Genomic DNA, 26,651 nt, shown 5'->3' with positions numbered 1-26,651 from the left:
CTGCAAAATGTGTGTCGAAGGTCTAATTAGACCTTCCGGGACTTAGACCTTCAGCAACACTCCCTGTTTTTCCATATTTAAAAGGAATTAATGAATCTTAACAGCTGTTTCAATTAAACAAGTTGGTTCTGTTCTATGATGTTCAATAGCATTAAAGTTACAAGGATTTCCAACAGGGTGAAGCACTATTATTTTTTTTTAGTTTATGACAACAGCTAATTTGCAACCAAAAGGTGAGTGAGCGTAGCGAACAAACTTTAACCAGGACGTGATTGAGCCATGCGAATACTTATGAAGTTAAATGGGGCAAAGCCCGCGGGTACAGCTAGTTATATATAAAGTAAGGTTTGCAGCTGGTATATCAAACAGGATCCGCAGGGCCTTTCTTTGCCAAATAAACATCCTGCTTGCCCCACAACTATTTCGCCAGAGAATATTTCCATAAAATAAGTGTGTATGAAATAAACTAAAATAACAGAAAGAAGTGTGTGATTTTAATACACAGTTTTTTTTAGTGTTTGCAATAAAAAACAAACTCGGGACAACTTTGTTATTACATTGGTGGTATGTTCTTCCCGATTTCCAGCATTGGTGGTATGTTCTTCCCGATTTCCAGAAGATTTTCACTGTTTTGCATATTTTCAGACAACTTGGAAATGTGTAATTTAATAAGGCAATATTAACTAGGTAATTTAAAGTTTCTATAACACACATCTCCATTCATACTTGGCTTAAAATACTGACCTTCGTATGTTCGCCATTCCAGTATTACAGTACGGTATTAATGTATGGAGCAATATCTTTGACAATTTTGTAAGGAAAGCCATAAAAAATCTTCTGAATTAGAGGAACTAAGTGATCTTGTATCTTTTAATATTCCAGTTTATGTTACTGGCTTACAAAAAAAAAAAAAAAAAATTAGATAAATTATCCTTATCTATAAAGTAGTGAAAATTTAACCAACTTCCCCTTAGAAAACTTATCTAAGACTGTCTAGGTAAGAGGTCACAATAAATGTGAGGATAAAACCCTTCAAACGTAAGACTATAATTAAATTATTAACAAGGAATTTTCATTGGCAATTTGTTACTGATCAGCATAGTTTCAACAGGTTTTATAAAGTCAGTGAAATGGTATTTGTTAAATCTATAAAAAGTTTTTCTTAATTTAAATGATAATAATAGCCTTTGTCCACAGTATGAAATATTGGATGTAGACAAATCATCTTAGATCATAGACAAATAATAACTTTTATGAAGTCACCAGAAATCCAAGGTCTGCCAGACCTAAAACTTAACTTTTTAGTTCATTCATTTTGAGTAGAAATGTCCTATCAAAGCCCTAAACTCTGATTAAGTCATGGGAGACAACGAAGCGTATCTTTTCTATCCACTCACAGCATGGATCAAAAGGATTATATGTGTTTGATCTGAGTGACTCAAACAATGGATGTCAACCTCTGGTTTTTAAAAGCCTAATTTTGTGATTGGCTGAGTAATACAAGGACTGATCAGAAAGTAACATAGGTAGAATGAAATGGTGGTTCAGTCTATGCACCTTTAACGTTGCCCACAAGCTTTTAGTCATGATTCGTAACAAGTTTTGTATCAAAGATCATTTACATCCTAGTTATGCAGTCTGGTGATATGATCTCTAGATTTAACAAAAATAAACTTAAAACTCCCAGGACTCCATCCACCGCAGGCCATACATTGTACTGTTGGGATCAGTAGCAGAAGGTCCAGACATACCATATGCCAGAGGTGCGAACAGGTAAAAACTGAAAAATATCAAGACTAAACATCTATTTTACCAACTACAAGAGTAGTTTATTAGGTGAGAGCTATTTTTGCGCATGGCTCCGTGGATCGCGTGTACGCCGCAACGAGGATTCTCATCACTTACTGGCAACATTTGTGAACAGAACAGTACCATTCACAGCTCTATAGCTGACACGAATGCTTCGCTGTGTGTCCAGACATCTTTTTAAATTATTGAACTTCGCGCTGCATGCGAGATAAGGTCAGTGATACGTTTTAGATTGTTTTATTACAAGAAAAATATTTGATAGCGAAATTCATTGCCAGATGACTGAAGGCTATTGCCGATAATGAGGGTAAAAAGTGTGAAAATTGGTGGAAATCGGAGTGTAAAAATTACCTTGAAAATATTTTTCCTTTTGGTCTTCTTTAAAAAGTTTTAGAAACCACCAAAACCAGAACTCCTTCCAAAATGACAATTTTTACGTCCATTTTTAAACTCCCAAGTCCATTTCTGTACTTTCCCCTCTCATCATTTCATTAGGGAGAGGTTTGTGACCCTGAATTTAATTGAAATGGCTGTAACAATGTTCATTTTGGAGTTGTGTTTTGGTGGGTACCCAGACTTCTCACAGTAGACCACAATGGTAAAAGGTTTTCACGACCATTTTTACACTCCATAACCCATTTCCACACTTAACCCTCACTCATGCATCTGCGCCATAGCCTTCAGTCATTTGGCGAGGAATTGTACCATCAGATAAGTTTCTTGTGGTCAAAAACGTATCCCTGACCATGTCTCGCACGCTGCGGAAGATTATATAATTTAATAATACACACTTAAGTGCTCAAGTCAGCTACGGAGCTGCAAATGGTGTCGTTCTGTTCACAAATGATGCAGCGTTCACGCAAACTATGGAGCTATAAGCAATTTAGTGGAGCTAATGAAAAAGGATGTGATTAATTATGAGTGAGAAGAAATCTGAAAGACTGTGGACTCAAAATATAATTAGAAATAGAAAAACTAATTTAATGAATAAAAATTTTTTCATAAAAAAAATGAGTAAAGCAATTGATTTGGCAACAAAGGCTGATCATAAACATTCTAGATTATTATCTTCATAATTATTAATGTTAGAAAAAAGGAACAGGAGAGGCTTACCCTAAACATTCTAGATCCATTAAAGAAGTATCCATAAAAATTTAGGAAAAAGTAACCTTTTATAAGAAGAATAACAAAAGTTCTCAGCAACTCCTTTGCTCTCACAGCAATCTGGCCTATCAGCACCCTTTTACGATACTTAGAAATCCATATCAAATGTACTTTCATACCATACTTAGAGTGCAACAGCCATCAATTATACTACATCATATTTTATATTATGTACTTTTAAAATCAATATTGAGCTATTATTCTTGCCCTATTTTGTATTCATGAATGTATATATATAGGCTACTCAACTTATTTTGCATTTTAAATGAAAAACTTATCTTCACAACAAAATTTATATTCTCTCAACTAACAATATATCTCATAGCAGCAAACCTAATTACTCATTTAACTTAATGTTATTTGATGTCTGAAAACTTAAGGAAATATTGAAGTGAAATTCCAATCAGGCAAATGAAAATTCACTTAGTCTGCAGGTTTGCTGCAGCAGGAGTAATTTATAACCATGCATTGTATTTTGTCTTGCTGCTAGTATTCTAATAAAGGAGAAGAGGCAATTGAGGTGGGCAGATAGAGGGGTTTTTTAGTGAGTAGTCTGATTCAGGAGTCTCACACTACAGGCTACCTGTGTGAGTAACAACATTTTCCCTCACTAAAAAAAAAGTATTCTAATAAAAGCAATTCCTACCTGTAAACAACGGCAGATATGATGACCCCTGTCAGCCAATGATATATAGATACTGCTATTCTCTCAGGGAGAAGAAAAGGCATTACTTCCAATACGTAGCCAATCAAAACTCCTGCAAAACCAATGCCAGTCTACATAAAATATACACATGCATATGTCCACATGAAAATTCAATTTTGATAAAAAATGTCATTAAAATTTCCTTAATGGAATTTAGGATTTCAAAGTAGAAGAAAAAATATTAATATTGTATCACTTAAAAATAGCACAAGTAAACTAAATTAAAAAGAGAGTAGATATTTGTGTGAATTTTTAAGAAATCTTGAGCATTTGATTAGACCTAATAGGCATGAACAATATTAAACTAAAATACCCCCGCCGCAGCAAACCTGACGCCTAAGCGAATTTCCATTTGGCTGAATTGATTTTCAATTGATCTATTTAAATAACATTAGGTTTAACGAGTACCTAGGTTTGCTGCTACAAGGAAACTAATAAAGTGTGTGTTTTAAGTAAAATAATTATTGCTTAGTATAAAATGAATATATTTGCCAAGTTTGATCAAAAGATATCCATAAACAAGCAAACTACAACATTTTACAATACTCTCCATAAGAATAACATGGGAATTTTAAATTTACAATTTTTTTAGATTTCTCCGTAACCAATAACCGTAAAAAAACACTTTGATATCCTGAATTGTTTGTTTTTTTAAGCTCTTTAAGAAGGTTTAGAGAAAAATTGGGAAATTTTGTGTTTTGAGGGTCAAAAGTGAGAAAAACCAATTTTTACCCCATAAAACCCCCCATAAAACCCTGTTCCCATGGTCCGATCATGCTGGATCGCGAACTCATTCAAGTTTATCCCGCCTTACACCTTCAAACCAAATTTCATCAAAATCGGATAAAAATTATTCAAGTTATCGTGTTCACGGACACACACATATTAAATATATATATATATATATACATATATAGAAATTTGAACGAGTGGTGTTTTTGGCCTCTGGGGACATCAAAATGAAAAAGTAAATCGGTTCCGGGCCTAAGTCTTACCATGCTACTTCCCTATAGGGAAATTCGCTAAAATAACTTCATCAGTATGGATGGGTTCTAATGCATGGGATTCTGTGTGACATTGACATTTTAAAGAAAAACTGTAATGTATTAAAATCACAAGAAAAGTTGAATGTCTTATCTTATCTTACTATCTTACTAATATTATAAATGTGAAAGTTTGTGTGTTTGTTTGAAGTTCAATCACGCTTTAACTACTGGACGGATTGGGCTGAAATTTGGCATGATGATAGCTCACATTCCTGATTAACATACAGGCATATTTTTATGTCAAAAATCCTTTCGGGCTCTGCCCCAGTGGCTCTGAAGTTTCCCATGTTAACCTTATGAGTATTCATATTTAAAAGGAATTAAATAATTTAGTCAGCTGTTTTAACCAACGATATAAGTAACTCTAGTTCTTTATATAGTTGATTTCAACTACACAAGTTGGTTCTATGATATTCAATAGCGTTATAAAGTTTACCAACAAGGTGCAGCAATATTTTTTTTTAATTTATGACAACAGCTAATTTGAACCAAGCAGCAACAAAAAGCTGTGATACACAATGAGAACTTTACTTTTTCTATTGTTTAGGTGCAGTGGTAGAACATTTATAACTATGGTAGATGTGCTATACTATAGTATACCATAAACTAAACAAAATTTTCTTAAACCGTGTCCTCTCCCATTGCAAACGCAAAGCACGAGTATAACTGCAATAATAATTTTATACTTATACGCCAACTCCGTACGAAGAACGGGTACTCTGCTAGTATTATATATACCTGTTAGCATTGAACTGAAGAGTAATGCAGGAAAGTAGTGATGGAAATACAGAACTCTACCCATGGCCCAGAACGGAACATAGTGCAAACACCAGCCCAAGAACAACCATTCACTGCTGACAATCATCTTCTCTTCTAAAACTGATCAACAACATAATACATTAGAGTTGTATGATACCGACAAATCAGGGTGCTTATTTTAGGGTGAAGATTAGTAAACAAAAATAAATGAAATGACAGATTTGTTACTGAATAAGATCAGCTTGTTATTTAGCCAATATCATTATTATCAGGGTGCCCAGAGGGAGGTACCATAGCGTGCTTGTTCCACTGGAATTTTTTTTGGGGGGGGGATATTTTTCTGCTAGCTGTCATACGAATGTATAATTTTGTATAAGCAGCCCAAAAAGTGTTTCTAAGTAGTTCACTATCAACACCAACATTTTGCTATTCGTAATTAATATTACTTTTAAAAATGATAAAAACACACCGTGTCAGACAATCCTTAAAATGTACGGTGGTGTCAAATTTTACTTGCTACATATGTTTTGGCGGTTCATTCACTCCACCATTGTCAGGCTTAAAAAATGATCCACTTCTAGAGGTGTCGATAGAATACGTTACAAACATTTAACACAAAACGATTATAGATAGACCTATAAATTTGTGTACATATTGCAGTGGGCGGGACTGGAAGTAAACTGAATCAGGTTATGACGGACCGACGTCATTGACTTTATATCTACACTAGACCTCTTATAGTGTACTGTAATCCATTGCCAACAATTTCAGCCGAACTAGTCGAGTAAACCCTCCATGCAGTGTCGCTCCTAGCGGCCGTGGCTTGAAACTCGATCTGGCTCCGCCTCCAGTGCAGCGCTTGCACACACAGTTGCCGCACACGTAGTGGCATGACGTAACCGACGTGCGTTTATGTGATCGTTAATGTATACCTTCCCCCACAACCACTGCCGCTATACTACCAGCCACAGAAGGCCCGGCGAATGCCCTATGCTTATTCTTTGCAACACGCCGCCGGTGTTTTTATATAGGTCTCCGAGCCCAAGCATTGCGCTCGTTCGATCGCATACCTGTTAAACTTACCTCTTTAGGAATACAATGAATTGGTTATATTTTTAGACTATGTAATTCCCAAGTAGTTTGTATACATTATTATAAAACTAAGGAAGAACCGTTTTGATGTAAATAAAATAATGATAACATTTAATTGCTTTACAACTATAAGCTTGGTAACTGTATTAATAGAATAAATACTGAAATTGAAATTAGTGTGTACTTTAAAAATAGCTGATGGCAACAACCTTTATAGGACATCTATATATTTATTACACAGTTGTAAGTCTATTTTCTCAGTGACTACTGGACCGCTATACAAGATTTATGTTTCAATCAAATATAATGGGAATATAAATATAAAGGGAAAAATGCGCAGATTTGCCGAATTTCTTAAGTGTATACATTTTACTAAGGGCTACAACATACAGCCCTTCAAAGGCCGAGTAATTACAATTATTATTGAATATGAAATTAGTTATAACCCATTAGTTATAAACCATTTGTCAGCTGTGAGTTATTTGTTATTATTTTTCTAACAGAACCGTTGAACTAAAAAAGTAAAGAACAGTGATGGTGTTAAATGTGCTCTGGGAGTCCCTACAACAACACTGACTCTTTTGAATTGGGATCGTTAAATTAGATTTGTCAATACTGCAAATCTATGAATTTCGAGACAGAACAGACTAACAAGGGGCACAAATACATTGTCCTCATGTTGTTGTAAGGGGAAGATAAAATTAGCTCCTTATCAACATTCTGAGTTCATGGAAAATCTTATCAACAGGGGGCTACATCCAATGTAAAAAAAAAACAAAAACACTTTAAAAAAAAAACTTTTTGAATAATATAAGATCAAATGACTAATTTTTAATGGCGAGTTCTGCTGAGTCTCACTTAGATGAATCAAAATCTGATGTTCTATATAATTTTAAGATCAACGACTCCTTTTACCATAAGATTGGACCTTTAATACCCTCTAAAATTGTCTTTTATTGCTGACATTATTCCCGTGGCGGAGCACGGGCGGTTAACTAGTTTAAATTAAATAACAGGAATTGATTAGCTTTAGATAGCAGACAACTGTTAAAATAAAGAAATCAAAACAAAGCATTCTTCCTATAACACTTCACAAACACTTTGATCCGCTAGTGTATTGCGGAGCCTTTTGGGAATTTCGAAAAACGATCTTACTGCTTGCGTACCCAATAACGAGGTTTTTGTAATACGAAATTGTGAGCTTGCAGCTGCAATGTTTTGTGCGTTGATTGACATTTCACAATTATATATAGATAATTATAAGCCTTAAAAAACTATAATAATTGCTCTTGTGTGGTGCAAGAATCAAGAATCAAGAATCAAGAATTTATTACAACAAATTACAAAAAAACATTTTGTATAGTTGAGGTCAATATGAAATGTCCAGTGGTTAGCATTAGGGCCTATAACATTCAATAACTAGGCTACTTTATTTTATAATAACTAGGCAATATTTTACTACAAACCAAATGTTGTGAAAAATGGTTTTATAGTGACTCTTTCTAGTTTATAGCAATCGAAACCTCCTATTAGTGCACAGTTAGTAAAATACGATTAGTTAAAATTAGTGATGGGCGGATCCAAGAAAATGTCGGTACCGGATCCGTATCTTGAAAAATTCGGATCCGGATCCGAAGATCCACACTGTCATAAGGTCGGGTTAAAAAAACCTAATTGACAGAATTCCAATTTATACGGTTTAAAATTAAATTGCTATTGTTAAAAGGTTAATACATCTTGTATATAGAGTAATCTCCAGTTGAGCCCATAATCCCTCATTTTTTGGGGACACTAAAACTTAAAAAAAATCATAAAATGAAACTTTATGCTAAGTTTGCACGACCACCAAAAGGTTATCTGAGTATATTTTACTATAGTTCGATCTTGAGTATGCTTTATCGTGGTTTTTTCATGCAGCATCTAATTTATTTATGCCTGGATCACCTCTTGTTAATCTCTTCCTTAAATTCGTTCCAGGTCTACAGTACTGATAGCCGGGTATGTGAAGTTCTACAGGTAAAATACCCTGTGTCTGTGTACAAGAAGACACAGTATGTTCTAACTTAGAAAAATATTAGATGGGGGAGTCTTGACTTTTTATTTACCCTGTATGTACACAGATAATCTTCTTTTACACAGACACAGGGTATTTTACCTGTAGAATTTCACATACCCGGCTATCAGTACTGTGGACCTGGAACGAATTTAGGGAAGAGATAAGCAAGGGGTGATCCAGGCATAAATAAATTGGATGCTGCACGCAAAAACCACGATATAGCATACTCAAGATCGAAGGATAGTAAAATTAGATCAGTGGCTGACAGCTTATTAGCTTGGGAAAGGGTAAAAGCTTCAGACTCTAGTATTGGTGAGAGAGCTGCCTCCTTGGCAGTTACTTACATAATGAAAACTAAAGCAAAACTTGGTGGGGGAAAAGAGAATACTTTATAAATTAAAAAACAAATAAGAAAGAAAAAACCTGTTGGGAAAAAGAAAAAATCCAAAATGTGCCTGCAAGAGGAAAAATAAAGTAAGTGGTAATTCGGTAAGTGGCTCTATTTGAGACCTTATACGGAATCTGGTAGTAAAAGTAAAAACAAAAATGTACTCACAGGAAATAATTTAAAGACTTCCAGAAAAACCATTAAGTAGTTTGGATATAATAAAACATGCTGCTGATTTAAAGTTGCCTTATTTTAGAGGAGTCTTCTTGTACACAGACACAGATAGTCTTCTTGTACACAGTCACAGAAAGTCTTGTACATGGATACAGAGAGCTTTGTGTTAGTTAACTAGGTGGCGTTCACAGAGGCATCCACAAAATTGAGCGGAGTCATCAAGGGTTCATATTATACAGGGTGATTTGTACTCAGTGTGACAAAATTTTTTTGGTGTAAGTACAAAGTAAATGAAGTGTGATGATGCATATCAAATGTTCCAAGTCTAAAAATGAGCTTCCCAAAAAATTATTTTATGCTTAAAAAAAAAAAAACAATGTTTTTAAACTTAGTACAGCAATTTCTCAATTACCTGTATATGGATTTGAGTAAATAATGTAATTTTCGTGTTCTACATTAAATTTTGAACAAGAATAATAGAAAATGACGGAGGATCAGTTGTAAAAACTCCATTGTAAATAGATTCAAAGATAAAAATTAAGATGTTTGATAAAAATTTTAAAAACAATGGTTTATTGCATTTCTCACACCCTGTATACAAGAAAGTGTCGGAATATGTTAAAAACTGCGCCATTTTATAAGCTTTCCAACGATATGCTACACTATTGAGGTTTATGTCTGTTTATGTACGCTTTAATGGTTTGAAGACTGCAAAGCATGGTGTCTTTAACATTTAAAACATAGAAAGTCGGCATGTATTAAGCCAAAAATGTATTTTTGATTCAGCTTGAACAGTAAAAACAGTAAAAAAGTTCCCTGTTTTCTGGTATTCAAACCACTAAAACAAACAAAAAAATATCTAAACCTCAATAGTGTAGCATATGGTTGGAAAGCTTATAACATGGCACAGTTTTTAACATATTCCGACACTTTCTTGTATACAGGGTGTGAAAAATGCAATAGACCATTGTTTTTAAAATTTTTATCTTTGAATCTATTTACAATGGAGTTTTTACAACTGATCCTTCGTCATTTTCCATTATTCTTGTTCAAAATTTAATGTAGAACACGAAAATGACATTATCTACTCAAATCCATATACAGGTAATTGAGAAATTGCTGTATTAAGTTTAAAAGCATGGTTATTTTTGAAAAACATAAAATATTTTTTTGGGACGCTAATTTTGAGACTTGGAACATTTGATATGATTGTCACATATGTGTTTGTGTTTTCTGATTGTCATCATCATCACACTTCATTTACTTTGTACTTACATAAAAAAAAAAAAAATTTGTCACACTGAGTACAAATCACCCTGTATTGTTTTTGTCATACTGCAGTAAAAACAGTCGTTTTTAATGCATGCGTTGCGGGTATCTAAGTAGCATTGTCAACTGAGTTATAAATTTTGGTTGTAAACGATTGCATGTATCGAAAATATGTATCGATTCGTGCTTCTTAATCATTTTAACATATAGTCTACAGTCTCTTCCTGTAGAATTTTAGCATTGCAGATACATTAATCCATTCCCACACTCAACTCTGCTCACCTTTACTACTTCCTTCACCACCCCCTACGTCGTGGACCTGTTTCCCTCTCTTCCTATGGCATTTTAGGATTGCAGATACTTTAATGTAATTGCCAAAGACAGTTCCCACACTCTACCATTTCCTACGTAATAGACCCGTTTCCTTCCTTTCTCATAGCATTTAAGTATTACAGATACATTTATCTAACTGCCCAAACGGTTCCCCCACTCTGCACTGCCAGCCTTTATTACTTCCTTCACCACTTCCTACGTCGTGGGGCCTGTTTCTTTCCCTTCTCAAAGCATTTTAGGATTGAAGATACATTGATCTAACTGCCACAGACGGATCTCACACTATGCTCATACTTAAATACTTCTTAAGCCACTTCCTACGTCGTGGACCTGCATTCATTACTTTCCATAGCATTTTAGTATTTTAGATTCCTTAATGTAATTGCCACAAACATTCCCACACTGCGTACGGCTAGCCTTTACTACTTCTTTCACCATTTCCTATGTAGTGGGCATGCTTCCATCCCTTCTCATAGCATTTCAGCATTGCAGATACATTAAAACTGCTACAAACGGTTTCCAGTTCCAAAACTCCACACTGCTCACCTTACTACTTCTTTCACCTCTTCCTACGTCGCGGACCTGTTTCCCTCTCTTCCCATGGCATTTTAAGACTGTATATACCTTAATCTAATCGTCATAAACAGTTCCCACACTCCAAACTACTTGCTTTTACTATTTCATTCACCACTTCCTACGTCGCAGACCTGTTTCCCTCCCTTCCCAATGCATTTTAGGATTGCAGATACCTTAATCTAATCGTCATAAACAGTTCCCACACCCCAGACAGCTCGCCTTGACTACTTCCTCCACCACTTCCTACATCGCGGACCTGTTTTCCTCCCTTCCCATAGCATTTTAGGATTGTAGATACCTTAATCTAATCGTCATAAACAGTTTCCACACTCTGGACAGCTCGCCTTGCCTACTTCCTTCACCACTTCCTACGTCGTTGACCTGTTTTCCTCCCTTCCCATAGCATTATAAGATTGTAGATACCTTAATATAATTGTCATAAACAGTTCCCACCCTCCAGACAGCTCACCTTGACTACTTCCTCCACCACTTCCTACATCGCGGACCTGTTTTCCTCCCTTCCCATAGCATTTTAGGATTGTAGATACCTTAATCTAATCGTCATAAACAGTTTCCACACTCCGGGCAGCTCGCCTTGACTACTTCCTTCACCACTTCCTACATCGCGGACCTGTTTCCCTTCCTTCCCATTGCATTTTAGGATTGCAGATACCTTAATCTAATTGTAATAAACAGTTCCCACACTCCAGACAGCTCGCCTTGACTACTTCCTCCACCACTTCCTACATCGCGGACCTGTTTTCCTCCCTTCCCATATAGCATTTTAGGATTGTAGATACTTTAATCTAATCGTCATAAACAGTTTCCACACTCCAGACAGCTCGCCTTGACTACTTCCTCCACCACTTCCTACGTTGCTGACCTGTTTCCCTCCCTTTCCATTGCATTTTAGGATTTCAGATACCTCAATCTAATCGTCATAAACAGTTCCCACACTCCAGACAGCTCGCCTTGACTACTTCCTCCATTACTTCCTACATCGCGGACCTGTTTTCCTCCCTTCCCATAGCATTTTAGGATTGTAGATACCTTAATCTAATCGTCATAAACAGTTTCCACACTCTGGACAGCTCGCCTTGCCTACTTCCTTCACCACTTCCTACGTCGTTGACCTGTTTTCCTCCCTTCCCATAGCATTATAAGATTGTAGATACCTTAATATAATCGTCATAAACAGTTCCCACCCTCCAGACAGCTCGCCTTGACTACTTCCTTCACCACTTCCTACATCGCGGACCTGTTTCCCTCCCTTCCCATTGCATTTTAGGATTGCAGATACCTTAATCTAATTGTCATAAACAGTTCCCACACTCCAGACAGCTCGCATTGACTACTTCCTCCACCACTTCCTACATCGCGGACCTGTTTTCCTCCCTTCCCATTGCATTTTAGGATTTCAGATACCTTAATCTAATCGTCATAAACAGTTCCCACACTCCAGACAGCTCGCCTTGACTACTTCCTCCACCACTTCCTACATCGCGGACCTGTTTTCCTCCCTTCCCATAGCATTTTAGGATTGTAGATACTTTAATCTAATCGTCATAAACAGTTTCCACACTCTGGACAGCTCGCCTTGCCTACTTCCTTCACCACTTCCTACGTTGTTGACCTGTTTTCCTCCCTTCCCATAGCATTATAAGATTGTAGATACCTTAATATAATCGTCATAAACAGTTCCCACCCTCGAGACAGCTCACCTTGACTACTTCCTCCACCACTTCCTACATTGCGGACCTGTTTTCCTCCCTTCCCATTGCATTTTGAGATTGCAGATACCTTAATCTAACAGTCATAAACAGATCCCACACTCCAAAAAACTCGCCTTTACTACTTCCTTTACCACTTCCTACATCGCGGAACTGTTTCCCTCCCTTCCCATAGCATTTTAGGATTGTAGATACCTTAATCTAATTGTCATAAACAGTTCCCACAGTCCGGACTGCTTGCCTTTACTACTTCCTTCACCACTTCTTACGTAACAGACCTGTTTCCCTCCCTTCCCATAGCATTATAGGATTGCAAATACCCTAATTTAATCGTCACAAACAGATCCCTCACCCCGAACAGCTCGCCTTTACTACTTCCTTCACCACTTCCTACATCGCGGACCTGTTTCCTTCTCTTCCAATAGCATAATATGATTGCAGGTACCTTAATCTAATCGTCATAAACAGTTCCCACACTCCGGACAGTTCACCTTGACTACTTCCTTCACCACTTCCTACGTCGCGGACCTGTTTTCCTCCCTTCCCATAGAAATTTAGGAATGCAGATACAGTAACTTAATCTATTCGTCATAAACAGTTTCCACACTCCAGACTGCTCACCTTTACTACTTCCTTCACCACTTGATTCGTCACGGACCACCTCGACCTGAAGCTAGTGTCGTCATTTGATTATATTTATGATCCATACCGTTTCTGTTCTAATATCTGTGGAATAATGCTATCAGCTATTTCTTTATCTAATGCATTTAAAAGTCAACAGCTGATCATATGTCTTTGTTTATGTGTCAAATACTGCTTCCATAAGGATTACATTGAAACTTTGAGACCCAGTGGGGTGGATTCTTGAGAGACTTTTTTAACGCCATATAGATGTTGGCACTCACCGATATGGTCTTTATCACCATGCAAAATTTGAAAACGATTGATTCAGCCGTCTAGGAGGAGTTTGCGTATTACGAAATGCATAAGAGTCGACGTATAAGAGCTTCGCTCGCTCCGCTCAAAAAATCGGTCTTGTACATGGATACAGACAGCTTTGTGTTAGTAAAAAAATCGGTCTTGTACATGGATACAGACAGCTTTGTGTTAGTAAAAAATCGGTCTTGTACATGGATACAGACAGCTTTGTGTTAGTAAAAAAATCGGATTTATCAAAACCGGATCCAGCCCAAGATACGGAATTTTTTGGATCCGATCGGGTGCCGGTTCTAGCTCGGATCCGGCAATTCCGGTAGTCTGATATCTGGATCCGACCATCACTAGTTAAAATAGTACTGGAACAGTAATTAAAAACTGCCTTCAAGGACGATACTTGATGGCCATAAAGAACACACAGTGATGTTTGTTTATTTTTGGATTGTTGAAATATGTTCGCTAAAGAGTAAACGTTTTATCAAGCCAAATATATTTTGTCACTTTACAATGTTGCGTCTTATGACTCTTGGCCTTGAGACTATTTTTCACCGCGTTAGGGGTGAGAAAACCACGTTCTTAACACTGCTGACAGTTTCATTGTTGCGTTGCTGTATTGGTTAGCTGTGGATGTGAGTGATACTTGAGCGATACATGACATATTGTTCTTTGTGAGGCGTAGTGTTACTATTGTCATTGAGTTTATGTCTACACGTTATATTGTTTTGTTTTACGTTATCCGTTATCAATTACGTCTACAGCAGTACATTGGATTGTTATTCTGCAATGGATATTAGCATTGTATTAGGTAGGGCCTAAGTTATTGATTTATGATTATGTTACTATGTTAGAAGGATGTCTTGAATCATACTCCAAATACTATTTTACAACATACAGACACTCTGTTTGCCTTTTTTAAATAGTTTGAATGCAAATATTGTATGCCATCCATTATGTTATATTTATAAATAATCATATTAGGCCCCCGTACCTAGTTCTGAATCCTTTTGGGGTTTGTTGAGCTTGTCGTTTAATGCTGAATCGTACTGTTCTAATTATTAAGAACAGAGAGCAAAGGCTCGAGTAATTTGTAAAATAATAATTCATCTTGCATTTTCTCTATAAAAGTAAAATGGGAATTTTAAATTTGCACTTTTAGCGAATTTCCCTATAGGGAAGTAGCTATTACCGTAGGTCTCATGGTAAGACTTAGGCCCGGGACCGATTTACTTTTTCATTTTGATGTCCCCAGAGGCCAAAAACACCATTCGTTCAAATTTTTATATATGTATATATATATATAGATATATATATATATATATAGATTTATATATATATGTGTCCGTGAACACGATAACTTGAGTAATTTTTATCCGATTTTGATGAAATTTGGTTTGAAGGTGTAAGGCGGGATAAACTTGAATGAGTTCGCGATCCAGCATGATCGGACCATGGGAACAGGGTTTTATGGGGGTTTTTATGGGGTAAAAATTGGTTTTTCTCACTTTTGACCCTCAAAACACAAAATTTCCCGATTTTTCTCTAAACCTTCTTAAAGAGCTTAAAAAAACAAACAATTCAGTATATCAAAGTGTTTTTGTACGGTTATTGGTTACGGAGAAAACTAAAAAAATTGTAAATTTAAAATTCCCATGTTATTCTTATGGAGAATATTTTAAAATGTTGTAGTTTGCTTGTTTATGGATATCTTTTGATCAAACTTGGCAAATGTATTCATTTTCTACTAAGCAATAATTATTTTACTTAAAATACACACTTTATTAGTTTCCTTGTAGCAGCAAACCTAGGTACTCGTTAAACCTAATGTTATTTAAATAGATTGATTGAAAATCAATTCAGCCAAATGGAAATTCGCTTAGACGGCAGGTTTGCTGCGGCGGGGGTATTTTTAATTTTCTCTGTAACCGTTAGACATACAACAGCGCATCAAAATACTAAATTAGGCCTTATTTCTTTTTTAAAATCTACAAAATAATTTAGAAAGAAATTTCAAAATTTTTTTTAGGGAAGTAAAAAATGGGAAAACCCATTTTTACCCCATAAAACCCCGTTCCCATGGTCCGATCTTGCTGGTTCGCGAATTCGTTTGAATTAACGTAAGTTTACACGTGTATACCAAATTTTATCAAAATCAGATCATTTTTGCCCGGGTTATCGTGCTAACGGACACACACATATATATATAAACTAGCTGACCCGGCGAACTTCGTATCACCTAAGTTATAGGTTTCCCCTAAGACAGACCGATGGAAAGAAAGTACCGTTACGTTTAATTTTCAAGATGATCTCGTTCGCATCGCTCAATCACGTCCTGGTTGAAGTTCGTTCGCTACGCTCACTCACCTTTGGGTTGGAGCTCGTTCGCTGCGCTCACTTGCCTTTAGGTTGGAGCTCGTTCGCTACGCTAACTCGCCTCCAGGTTGAAGTTCGTTCGCTACGCTCACTCACCTTTTGGTTGCAAATTAGCTGTTGTCATAAATGTAAAAGAAATAATAGTGCTGCACCCTGTTGGTAATCCTTGTAACTTTAATGCTATTGAACATCATAGAACAGAACCAACTTGTTTAATTGAAACAGCTGTTAAGATTCATTAATTCCATTTCTCATAAGGTTAACATGGGAAACTCCAGAGCCACTGGGGCGGAGCCCTTTTAAGAATTTCGAAACGGGAAATAGTTTAGGTCCGATTCGCATACCTACAGAATTTACACACCAAATTTCATAACGATCGGTGAAGTCGTTCCGGAGGAGTTTGCAGACAAACACTGTGACACGAGAATTTTATATATTAGATAAATATGAATTTTAACTGATGGTGTTTTTGGTCTCTGGGGATCTCAAAACCAAAAAGTAAATCGGTCCCGGGTCCAGGTCTTACCTGAGACCTACGGTAATAGCTTATTCCCATATAAGAGAAATTCGCTAAAAGTCAAGTTCTCATTGTGTACCACAGTGCTGTTGTCATAAATGCAAGAAAATAATAGTGCTGCACCCTGTTGGTAAACCTTATAACTTTTTAATGCTATTTAATATCATAGAACCAACTTGTGCAGTTGAAACAGCTGACAAAACTCTTTAAATCCTTTTAAATATGAATACTCATAAGGTTAACATGGGAAACTCCAGAGCCACTGGAGCGGAGTCCGAAAGGATTTTTGAGATAAGAATATGTCCATATGTTAATCGGGAATGTGAGCTATCATCATAACAAAATTTCAATCCTGTCGGTTTGTATTTTTCGTGTTTACTTGTCACAAACATCTATCCATACATCCAACATTTCTCACTTAAAATATTAGAAGAATCTATTTCAAACTCTTCCAAAGTATTTAATAAATTTCCTTTCCCAGTAATGTAGAATGTCGAGACCAAAATTTATATCCAGCATATCATGGTTATAATTTCCAATAATTTTGAACGGAACACTCAATTATGAATCCCATTATATTTTCAACACTCTCCTCCGACACTACAATTAGTCCAATATCAGCTATTGATAACACAGACGACAATCCAGAGACCAAGTCGGTCCGTCATAACCTGATTCAGTTTCCTTCCAGTCCTGCCCGCGGTATTGTGAACACGCGTGAATTGATGGGCCTATCCGTAATCGTTACGTGTTTTGTGTTAAATGTTAGTAACTTATTCCGTTGACACCTCCAGAAGTTGATCCTTTTCCTTTTGTAAGCCTGACAATGGTGGAGTTAAAGAACGCCCAAAACATATACAGCAAGTAAAATTCGACACTACCGTACATATTAAGGATTGTGTTTCTACCATTATTAGTCATAAAACACAATCCTCGGGCTATCAAAATGAATTATAAGATTACTTTGTCACCAAAACCTTTTGTGCTGGTGGTAATTAAGGTATTGTGGGTATTTTGCCCGGTGAATTTAGTAGTGACGAGCAACCCCTCCTAGTCTGCCCTATTTCTTGACTCTGCCTAATTTTGAAACAAGATACTTTTTGCCACTACTTGTGCAAGATTCATGCACTTACAAATTTAAGATTTTGTTTGAATTCCTAAGCCCTGTAAACATTTACACCACCTAATATATTGCATGGCAATGTGTTGGAGTAGAGTAATTCACAGAGTATGTTGTTGAAAGTTTTTTTTTTTTTTTTGTGTCTATTGCAATACTGAGAACAGTGAGAACATGTTTTTATGCGGTAAGAGGAAATTACCAAGTAAATTGGCAGGGGGGGAGATTTAATTAGAGGACAACATAAAATGGGGGAACCAGCTCCTCTGTATTGGTGGGGGGGGGGGGGGATGGGAACCTCTGATTATCATCAAAAGCTATTAATCCTTAAAACAAGCACACCTGGGTCAAGTTTATTAATATTATTATTACTAGCTGTTACCCACGGGCTTCTCCCCATTTGACTTCATAAGTGATAAGTGTTACTAAAACTATTGATGTTAAGTTAAGCTGAAATAAACAAAACAGAATACAGTAATACAAACAAATAATCACAAATAAATTGAAAGAACAACATACAAATAAGTGCAAAATGGAAGATAAGTTAAAATGGAGATGTCCGTTGGAAATAAATAAATAAATAAATAAGTACAGCTGAGGTATTTTTAACATATAAGGTATATGGAAAGTTCCCTTTAGAAAGGAATTAGGACCTTAAAGGGCAATTTATGGAATAAGGTTTCTCGTCATGACGAACATTTTAAGTATATGGTTTATGGGGTTGCGACTTGTAGTTTTCTCAAAAGTTCATGGGTACTTTGGACTTTATATATAGATAGATTATTGGTCATTTTGTGCATAGCGGACGGTATTACGGATGATTACGACATATATTGTTATAGTTGATTATATAAAACAACACTAATCTTTATAATACCCCCGCCGTAGCAAACCTGCCGACTAAGCGAATTTCCATTTGTCTGAATTTATTTTCAATTAAATTTATTTTTAATAACATTAGGTTTAATGAGTACCTAGGTTTGCTGCTACAAGGAAATTAATAAAGTGTATTTTTTAGTAAAATATTAATAGCTTAGTATAAAATAAATAAATTTGCCAAGTTTGATAATAATATATCCATAAACAAGCAAAATACAACAGTTTACAATATTCTCCATAAGAATAACATAGGAATTTTAAATTAAAATTTTTTTTAATTTTCTACGTTACCAATAACTATACAAAAACACTTTAATATACTAAATTATTTTTTTTTTAAGCTCTTTAAAATGGTCTAGAGAGAAATTGGGAAATTTTGTGTTTTGAGGGTCAAAAATGAGGAAAACCATTTTTTACCCCATGAAACCTCCCGTAAAACTCCGTTCCCATGGTCTGATCATGCTGGTTCGCAAACTCATTTAAGTTGATCCCTTCTTACACCTTTAAACTAAATTTCATCAAAATCGGACAAAAATTACTCAAGTAATCCCTCTGGGGACATCAAAATGAAAAAGTAAATTGGTCCCGGGCCTAAGTCTTACCGTGCCTCCTACGGTAATAGCTACTTCCCTATGGGGAAATTCGCTAAAAACGGTCTTTTATTCAATTATATATCTTTAACTAATGTACTAGGTATATTTTTCTAGAAAAATAAAAAAATAAATAAAAAAAATTTGAACAAAAGTGCGGCATAGTTCAACTATTTTTTTTATTTTTTATTAATTTTGATGTCTATATAGGTACATATTATAGGCCGTCTGGGAAGGGTTAATATAACAAGTTTATCTAAATGGATTTTCCAAGGGCCAGTATTGAATCTAAAATTTCAAATTTTCGTTAGTTTGTGCAATTTTGTTTAACTTACTTGCAATATGGGGAGGGCTAGGGTATCCTCGCTGGTGTTTTACAGCATTGCATAGAAAAACTAGGAGGAAGATGACCAGAAATACAATATTGCACCACCATATTACAGGATTACCAAGCAAGTATATGCGGTAAGAGCTGCCTGAGAAAAATTGACCCTGAAATATGAAAAACATATGTTAAAAACATCAGGACCTGTAGGTGAAGTAGGTTATTTTCACTATTAATTGCTATTACAAAGATTTATGCAATAACTAATTTTATTGCAATATTGTCATAGTTGAAAATACCAAACCTCAAAATCTACTTATTTAGTCTATAATATCAATTTCTAATACTGTACAATTTCTACAATAATACCGTTCCAGTCATAAACTTATAGCGTGTTATTAAATGTATTGTAACCAAAAAGGTTATGTCTGAACTAACTATTATTCCATGTAATAAGAATTGTAATGATGGGATTATGGTGAATAAGACACTCCTTCCTGAAGACTGTGTAGTGTAGTTGTAAGCTCTTGTTGGCTGCTTGCCTTCTGTGTTTTGTGTTATTACCTGCAAATTGATTGTGTCCCTGTCTCTTATTATATTTTAAGGTTTTTTGGCAGGGTTGATGATGTTTTAATTCACATATGAACTAAAATAAAAAAAAGAGCAAGGGATATAATGGAACATAAACCTACTACAAATGTATTTATATTTTACATTCCTTTGATACCTGATCCTTTTAAACTCAGGCCCGTTTTTGAACCTGTCAGTGCCCTAGGCACAAATAATGGTAGCGCCCCTTTCTAATATATATAACAGGGGTCCACCAACTGGAAAATCCGGGAACTATGCATGAGTTTTTTTGAACCGGGAATTATGTACGAATTTTGTATTTAAATCAGGAATTATCAATTTACCGCAATTGCGCATGACAACAGTGACGATTCCGTGATCACGGAAGACAATGCTAATGTCCACATGACCGCGGGAAACAGCAAGAATTGTGCCGCGATCGCGGAAGACGATGATGATCTCCACACGACTACGGATTTAACATTTTGCCACAATCGTGGGAGACGATTACCATGTCTTCACGACCCCGGGAGACAATTACGATGTCCACACGGCCGCGAGAGATTATCAGAAGTTTACCACAATCGCATGCAAATACAACCACCATTATTTTATTTTCCAATTTTTGGCGCCCCCCAAAAAAGCCAATTGCCTCGCGCCCTAGGCACGTGCCTACTGTGCCTATTCGGTAAATCAGCTCTGTTTAAACTACTCTTGACTGACTGCTTAGTAAATTGAAAGTAATTAATTATTGTAGGTCAATGACTACATGCATACACATGACTACATGACAGTGATTAGAGGTGGTACTGGATACTGACTCTGTAGTCTATAGGCCACTGCCAAGGTCTGGATGTCACTTCACCCTCCTTGGGTTTCAAGCCAGCATTCCCCTGCAGCATCACAGCATGTGACTCTATGAATCTCTCCAGGAATCCTGGTGCATAAACCTCAAAGCTGACATTGGGCACTGTAATAACAATATATTTTATTATTTTAAATCAATAATTTTCTTAATGTTTTAGATTGATCAATGTTTTTTTATATAAAAAACACTATAAAGCAAATAAATATTGACATATGGAAGCCATTTAATGTTTTAAGCTATTGGTGAAGAGAAAGTCAAGATTTAGACGAGATAGTTGTATACAAACCGATAAAAATATCAGTTGATTTCACACTAGCTTAAATATCATACAACACAACATTAAGAAATAAAACAGCATATTACAATAATGTAAACTAAAACAGGTGAAACAACTGGAGGACGCGTTGCAGAAAGTCAACAGTCCCGGAAGGTCAAATAACTTATACCTGTGCCGCTAGGTCAAAAACTACAATGTTTGCAGTGTCTGTAGATCAAAAATCCCAGTAAGTCAAATAGTACAGTCTGGGCTAAAAACGTAGTCTATGTTAAAGCAATTGACTTATTGGGAATTAGACCTAGTGCAACAGCAGTTTTAATATAACGAAATAAGACAAAATATAAGTTCAGTTTCGCTGAGTCAACAGTGCCGGAAGGTCAAAAGTATAATCTGTTAAAAACAACGATAATCCTCTCGACGCATGACTTCAATAATTTCGTGTTTTGGTGTACTTCAAGTTGTGCTAAAATTTTGAAATTTGGCACAGAGCTTCTTGATTAGTCCTACTCGATGACTATTTTGTTGGAACTTTAAACTATTTACCGATCTAATTAATAAAAATTGATTTGTATGGTGAAATAGTTTTAAATCGTGATTTCTAACATGAAAAAGTTAGCATGCGAGATTTTTTTGTTTTTGGGTTAGAGAGGTTTTGTCTGTGACAAAGTTGTAGCCAAAAGTGTGATGCGTAAAATATATTTTTTTGAATTTTTTACAATCAGTGGTTCAATAGATAACTTGGGTTGAAGAGGACGGCAAATTTAGCATTTCGCAACGCATGGAAAGAACTACATCGTACGATGCGACTGCTGAGTGGACTTTTAATTTACAGTTCTAAGGACAAGAAAAAGATGAATATACAGATAGTTTCATAGTTTTCACTTAACTATGAAAAAAATTGCACTCTGGATGAATGGGCAAGAGATCAGCTGTTTGATAACGGTATTCGTGCGGTTTACTATTTGAGTTTCCTCGTTCATATAGGCTTTATTTCTGCATAATATGCTTGCCCGTAAAATATTTGGGATTGAAACAGTTTTATAGTAATAGTATTGATTAACGTATTATTATTATATTTCTTGTTGTCCTATTATTCAACAGCGACTCGAAAACCCTTGTTTCTCTGTAGTACAGCAATATTGTTACGCACAAGTATTAACATTGTTTAATACTGACATTGCATTATTATATTTTAATTTGAGCCTAATTACGACGGTCTACTTACACGTTATTAGTGATATAGTAACATTGTTGATTAACATATTATTGTATTACACGAAAGACATTAATTTACGACGATCCTTCGGCTTACATATTATTGGATCATTTGTTTACGTATCACGATTGTAAACGTTGATTTTTGGGGTATAATATCAGCGATTTAAATATTATACAGAGCACCTACGGTTAGGAACGAACTCCTACAACAGTTTTATTGTTATTTAACATACTAATCAACAATAACGTTTGCCGCCAATTGTATTAAATCTAATATGGGTCCTTAGAAACTATTTTCGTTAGTTTGGATGTACTATCTCTTCCCGATGGTGTAAGTGCTGACTGAGCCAGAAGCCAGGCAAAAAACAGCCTTGCAAGAACAACGACTCATCCGTGCCTACCACGACCACTCCCGCCGTTATCACCGTGACACTGGCGTACTACATCCAAGGCAATAGTTTTAGCATAGACTAGCTGTACCCGCGGGCTTCGCCCCGTTTAACTTCACAAGTGAGCTTGTTCGCATGGCTCAATCACGTCCAGGTTGAAGTTCGTTCGAAACGCTCACTCAGCTTTTGGTTGCAAATTAGCTGTTGCCATAAATTGTTTAATTGACACAGCTGTTAAGATTCATTAATTCCTTTTAAATATGAAAAATCATAAGGTTAACATGGGAAACTCCAGAGCCACTGGGGCGAAGCTCGAATGCCCTATCATAATAAAAATTACTTAGTTTTCCTATTTAATGCCCAAAGAATCGGTGTATCGAATTTCAGCCTCCTAGGTAAATGGGAAGTGGGAGAATTAGTGATGATGAGTGAGTGAGAGTGAGTGTGTCAGTGAGGGCTTTGCCTTTTATAAGTATACATAGCACATTCAACCAGCTGTTAGTTAAAACAAATTATATTGGACTAAAACAAATCGATGATTACAAAGAATACTTTAAAAAATAATTTGAACATCCTACTACTGTATTTTACTATAAATATTTAATTAATCTGCCATCCTCGTACCGAAGAATTAAATGTATCAATGGTCAGCATTACACATAATATAAATAAGCCAACCATAAGTCTGCTAGACTTTTTAAAAACTAAAACTTAATTTATAAAAACTGGGACACTAATTTTAAATTATGGCTTTGAAATTCCCTAGTTCTCAAAATTGTCTTTCTTTCAACACAAAACTAAAGAAAATCCATCGTCTGGTTGATTCAGAATCGTGAAAAACCCCCATTTACGTTTTAATAATAATATATGATAGCTTGGACAGGTTTCAACCCTTCCGAGGCGTAATACATTTACACAGTTTATATGTAGACTACATTATAACTCATAAAATAGTTCTACAATTAATGGATCTCCTTTTACAAACGTATATAATAACCAGGAATTTTCAGATCGTCCTTGCGTGTATTTTATGCCACAAATTTTGACGAAAGGCTTTTCATTACATAAACTATACCTATTTACAGTGTTGACCAAACAGTTGGCAAGAAGCATTAATAGATAAGTTATGTACCAAATATGATAATTTTAGCTCTATTCTAATTATGACAAAACACGAAGTAACTAAAAGCGAGTTTTGTTGGTGTAGTAAGCGTTGCAGGAGGTCTACTTTACACTAAATCGACGTTCACTTTTATTGCTTTTGATCTTCCGGCCCTGTTGACTCAGCGAAACTGAACTTGTATTTTACCGTATTTCGTTATATTAAAACTGCTGTTGCATTAGGTCAAATTCCCAATAAGTCAATTGCTTTAACATAGACCACGTTTTTAGCTCGGACTGTATTATTTGACTTACTGGGACTTTTGATCTACAGGCACTGCAAACATTGTAGTTTTTGACCTAGCGGCACAGGTATAAATTATTTGATCTTCCGGGACTGTTGACTTCCAGCAACATTCCCAAACAACTGGATGCGGGGTAATTTCTTATTTTTTAAACTTTAACTTTTTACTGAGAGGTTTGTGCCTTTAGTTCTGTTACGGTTGTGCTAACAGTTATCCATATTCCAAAAGTAAAAGTTCCCCTAAATCTACCCCCTTCCCTCCAAACATTCAATTGGCTATGTTCGTGGCCGGTTGCGTCACTGTCTGAGACATCATCATTGTCCCTCATGATCGCAGCGAAATCCAGAATATATCTATCAGTAACGGAAATATAGTCACTGTCCTCCGCAATTAAGGCAACTATAAAGGGTTATAGTTGCCAATGCCAACCTCATTTTTTCACAACGTAAAATACATTTTGCCACACAACACTGTTTTAATTGACCTTCCACGTTTGGATTTATTTCGGAAAACAGCTGTTTGCCGCATGCTTAATAAAATGTGATTTTTATTACGTACTTCTGTACTCTAATGAATTTTTACCAGACAAGAGCTGATTTAATTTCGACGTATTGATATCTATTAGACATGTATGATCTAAACCATTCAAACGAAATGCCATCAATGCCCAGACTTCTGATTTTATCTCAAAGAATTGTATGTGACACATTGTCGAAAGTCTTACTTAAGTCTAAAAATATGCAAACTGTTGTTTCACCTTTGTAAATAGAGTTTATTACAGATTCAATAAAATTGATTGCTGCAGTTGTAAATGATCTTCCTGATCTGAAGCCATGCTGATTATTGTAATTTAATGAATACGTTTCCAGATAATTCGCCAGTTGTATGTAAACTGCTTTCTCATATATTTTTGAAATGGTTGGTAAGAATAAGAATAAGAATATTTTATTTCCATTGATCTGTTTGTACAGAAATAGGACAAGTCAATTTGTTATACAAATGTAACATATAACAAATAAAAATAAAACAAGACGTTAATGTACTAAAAAGAAATACAAACTTGTGTTTTGAAAAACTCCTCAAGTTTATAAAAGGGATTTTCTACCAGCCAGGTGTACAACACGGATTTAAACCTGTTTAAACTACCTCTCTTGCATTCTCAGGCAGCTTATTGAAAAATTAAATGCAATTTAGTTAAAAGTTTTAGTTTTGGTAAGCCTATGTGGTACTATATCCAATTTCGCCCAAACCCTGGTATAATGATTATGAATATATTGCCGAGTACGAAACATATTTATTAAAGTTAGTTTTAGCATAAACCAGAACTTGAAAGATGTATAGATTGAATACTGTAGGAATTTTGAACTCTACAATGCAATGTTACTTGTCATATATAGCCTATTCACTACATTCATTCTTTTAGTTATATAATTTTACTCCTTTGATTGTACCAAAATTTGCCATATAGCCTATTTAAATAAATTATCAGAAAATTTATAGTAAATTTCAATTATATTATCCTTTAATCACCCCTCAGAAACCATCATCACATTTTAAAATATATTGTATATATTCAACAAATATTAATGTTAATAAAAACCTGTAACCTGTAATTAAGTCCATAGTTGCAATAACACTTTTATCCAAAATTATTAATATAGTAAATTAATTCTAAAACACCAACATTGAATTATTATCCAAAAGCCTGATTATTAGTGCATGTGTGCAAGTGATGAAGAAGGAAGCTGTCTTCAACAATGAACTTTGAACATCCTGTATTAAATCAAAAAATTCCTCCTTCTCTATTTGGACATGGTAGCTTCAACATCTTAAATTCATTGAGGGAATAATCCCTAACATTTAAATAAAGTCAAAGAGACGAAAATTATTTAACACTAACAACAGAAGAGTAAGCCTTTATATATATTTTATTTTTCTATTTTAAATTTGTACTGCCACATCAAGATTTGTATTAATTTGACACTGTTACTAACTGAAGAACCAACCTGGTGAGAACTCTCCATTTTGTGACTATTAGGCTTATCCTACTTCAAGAAATTCCTTAACCAATCTTCTTTTCCAACCCA

The 26,651-nt window shown here is 35.4% G+C and overlaps 1 protein-coding gene across 2 annotated transcripts in view; it reads right to left on the bottom strand.

Moving 5' to 3' along the window:
* Positions 1-472: 472 nt before the first annotated feature.
* Positions 473-26,651, bottom strand: part of LOC128983149 (protein O-mannosyl-transferase 2) — a 196,600-nt gene continuing 170,421 nt past the window's right edge. Inside the window, exons 14-18 of one of the 2 annotated variants that reach the window (XM_054402324.1) lie at positions 21,228-21,376; positions 19,847-20,003; positions 5,464-5,604; positions 3,620-3,731; positions 473-1,780 (exon numbers count right to left, since the gene is read on the bottom strand). In XM_054402324.1, coding sequence (XP_054258299.1) covers positions 1,675-1,780; positions 3,620-3,731; positions 5,464-5,604; positions 19,847-20,003; positions 21,228-21,376 — 665 coding nt within the window. In that variant the 3' untranslated portion in view covers positions 473-1,674. The remainder of the gene's footprint in view (positions 1,781-3,619; positions 3,732-5,463; positions 5,605-19,846; positions 20,004-21,227; positions 21,377-26,651) is intronic. The other variant, XM_054402325.1, reaches the window with a different exon arrangement.

Source organism: Macrosteles quadrilineatus, unplaced genomic scaffold (assembly GCF_028750875.1).
Source record: "Macrosteles quadrilineatus isolate MER2022 unplaced genomic scaffold, UCM_ALF_1.0 Scaffold_1__1_contigs__length_201487025, whole genome shotgun sequence".
NCBI classification, from domain to species: domain Eukaryota; kingdom Metazoa; phylum Arthropoda; class Insecta; order Hemiptera; family Cicadellidae; genus Macrosteles; species Macrosteles quadrilineatus.
The sequence above is the reverse complement of the archived record's forward strand: the minus strand, read 5'-3'. Positions and strand labels throughout refer to the sequence as shown.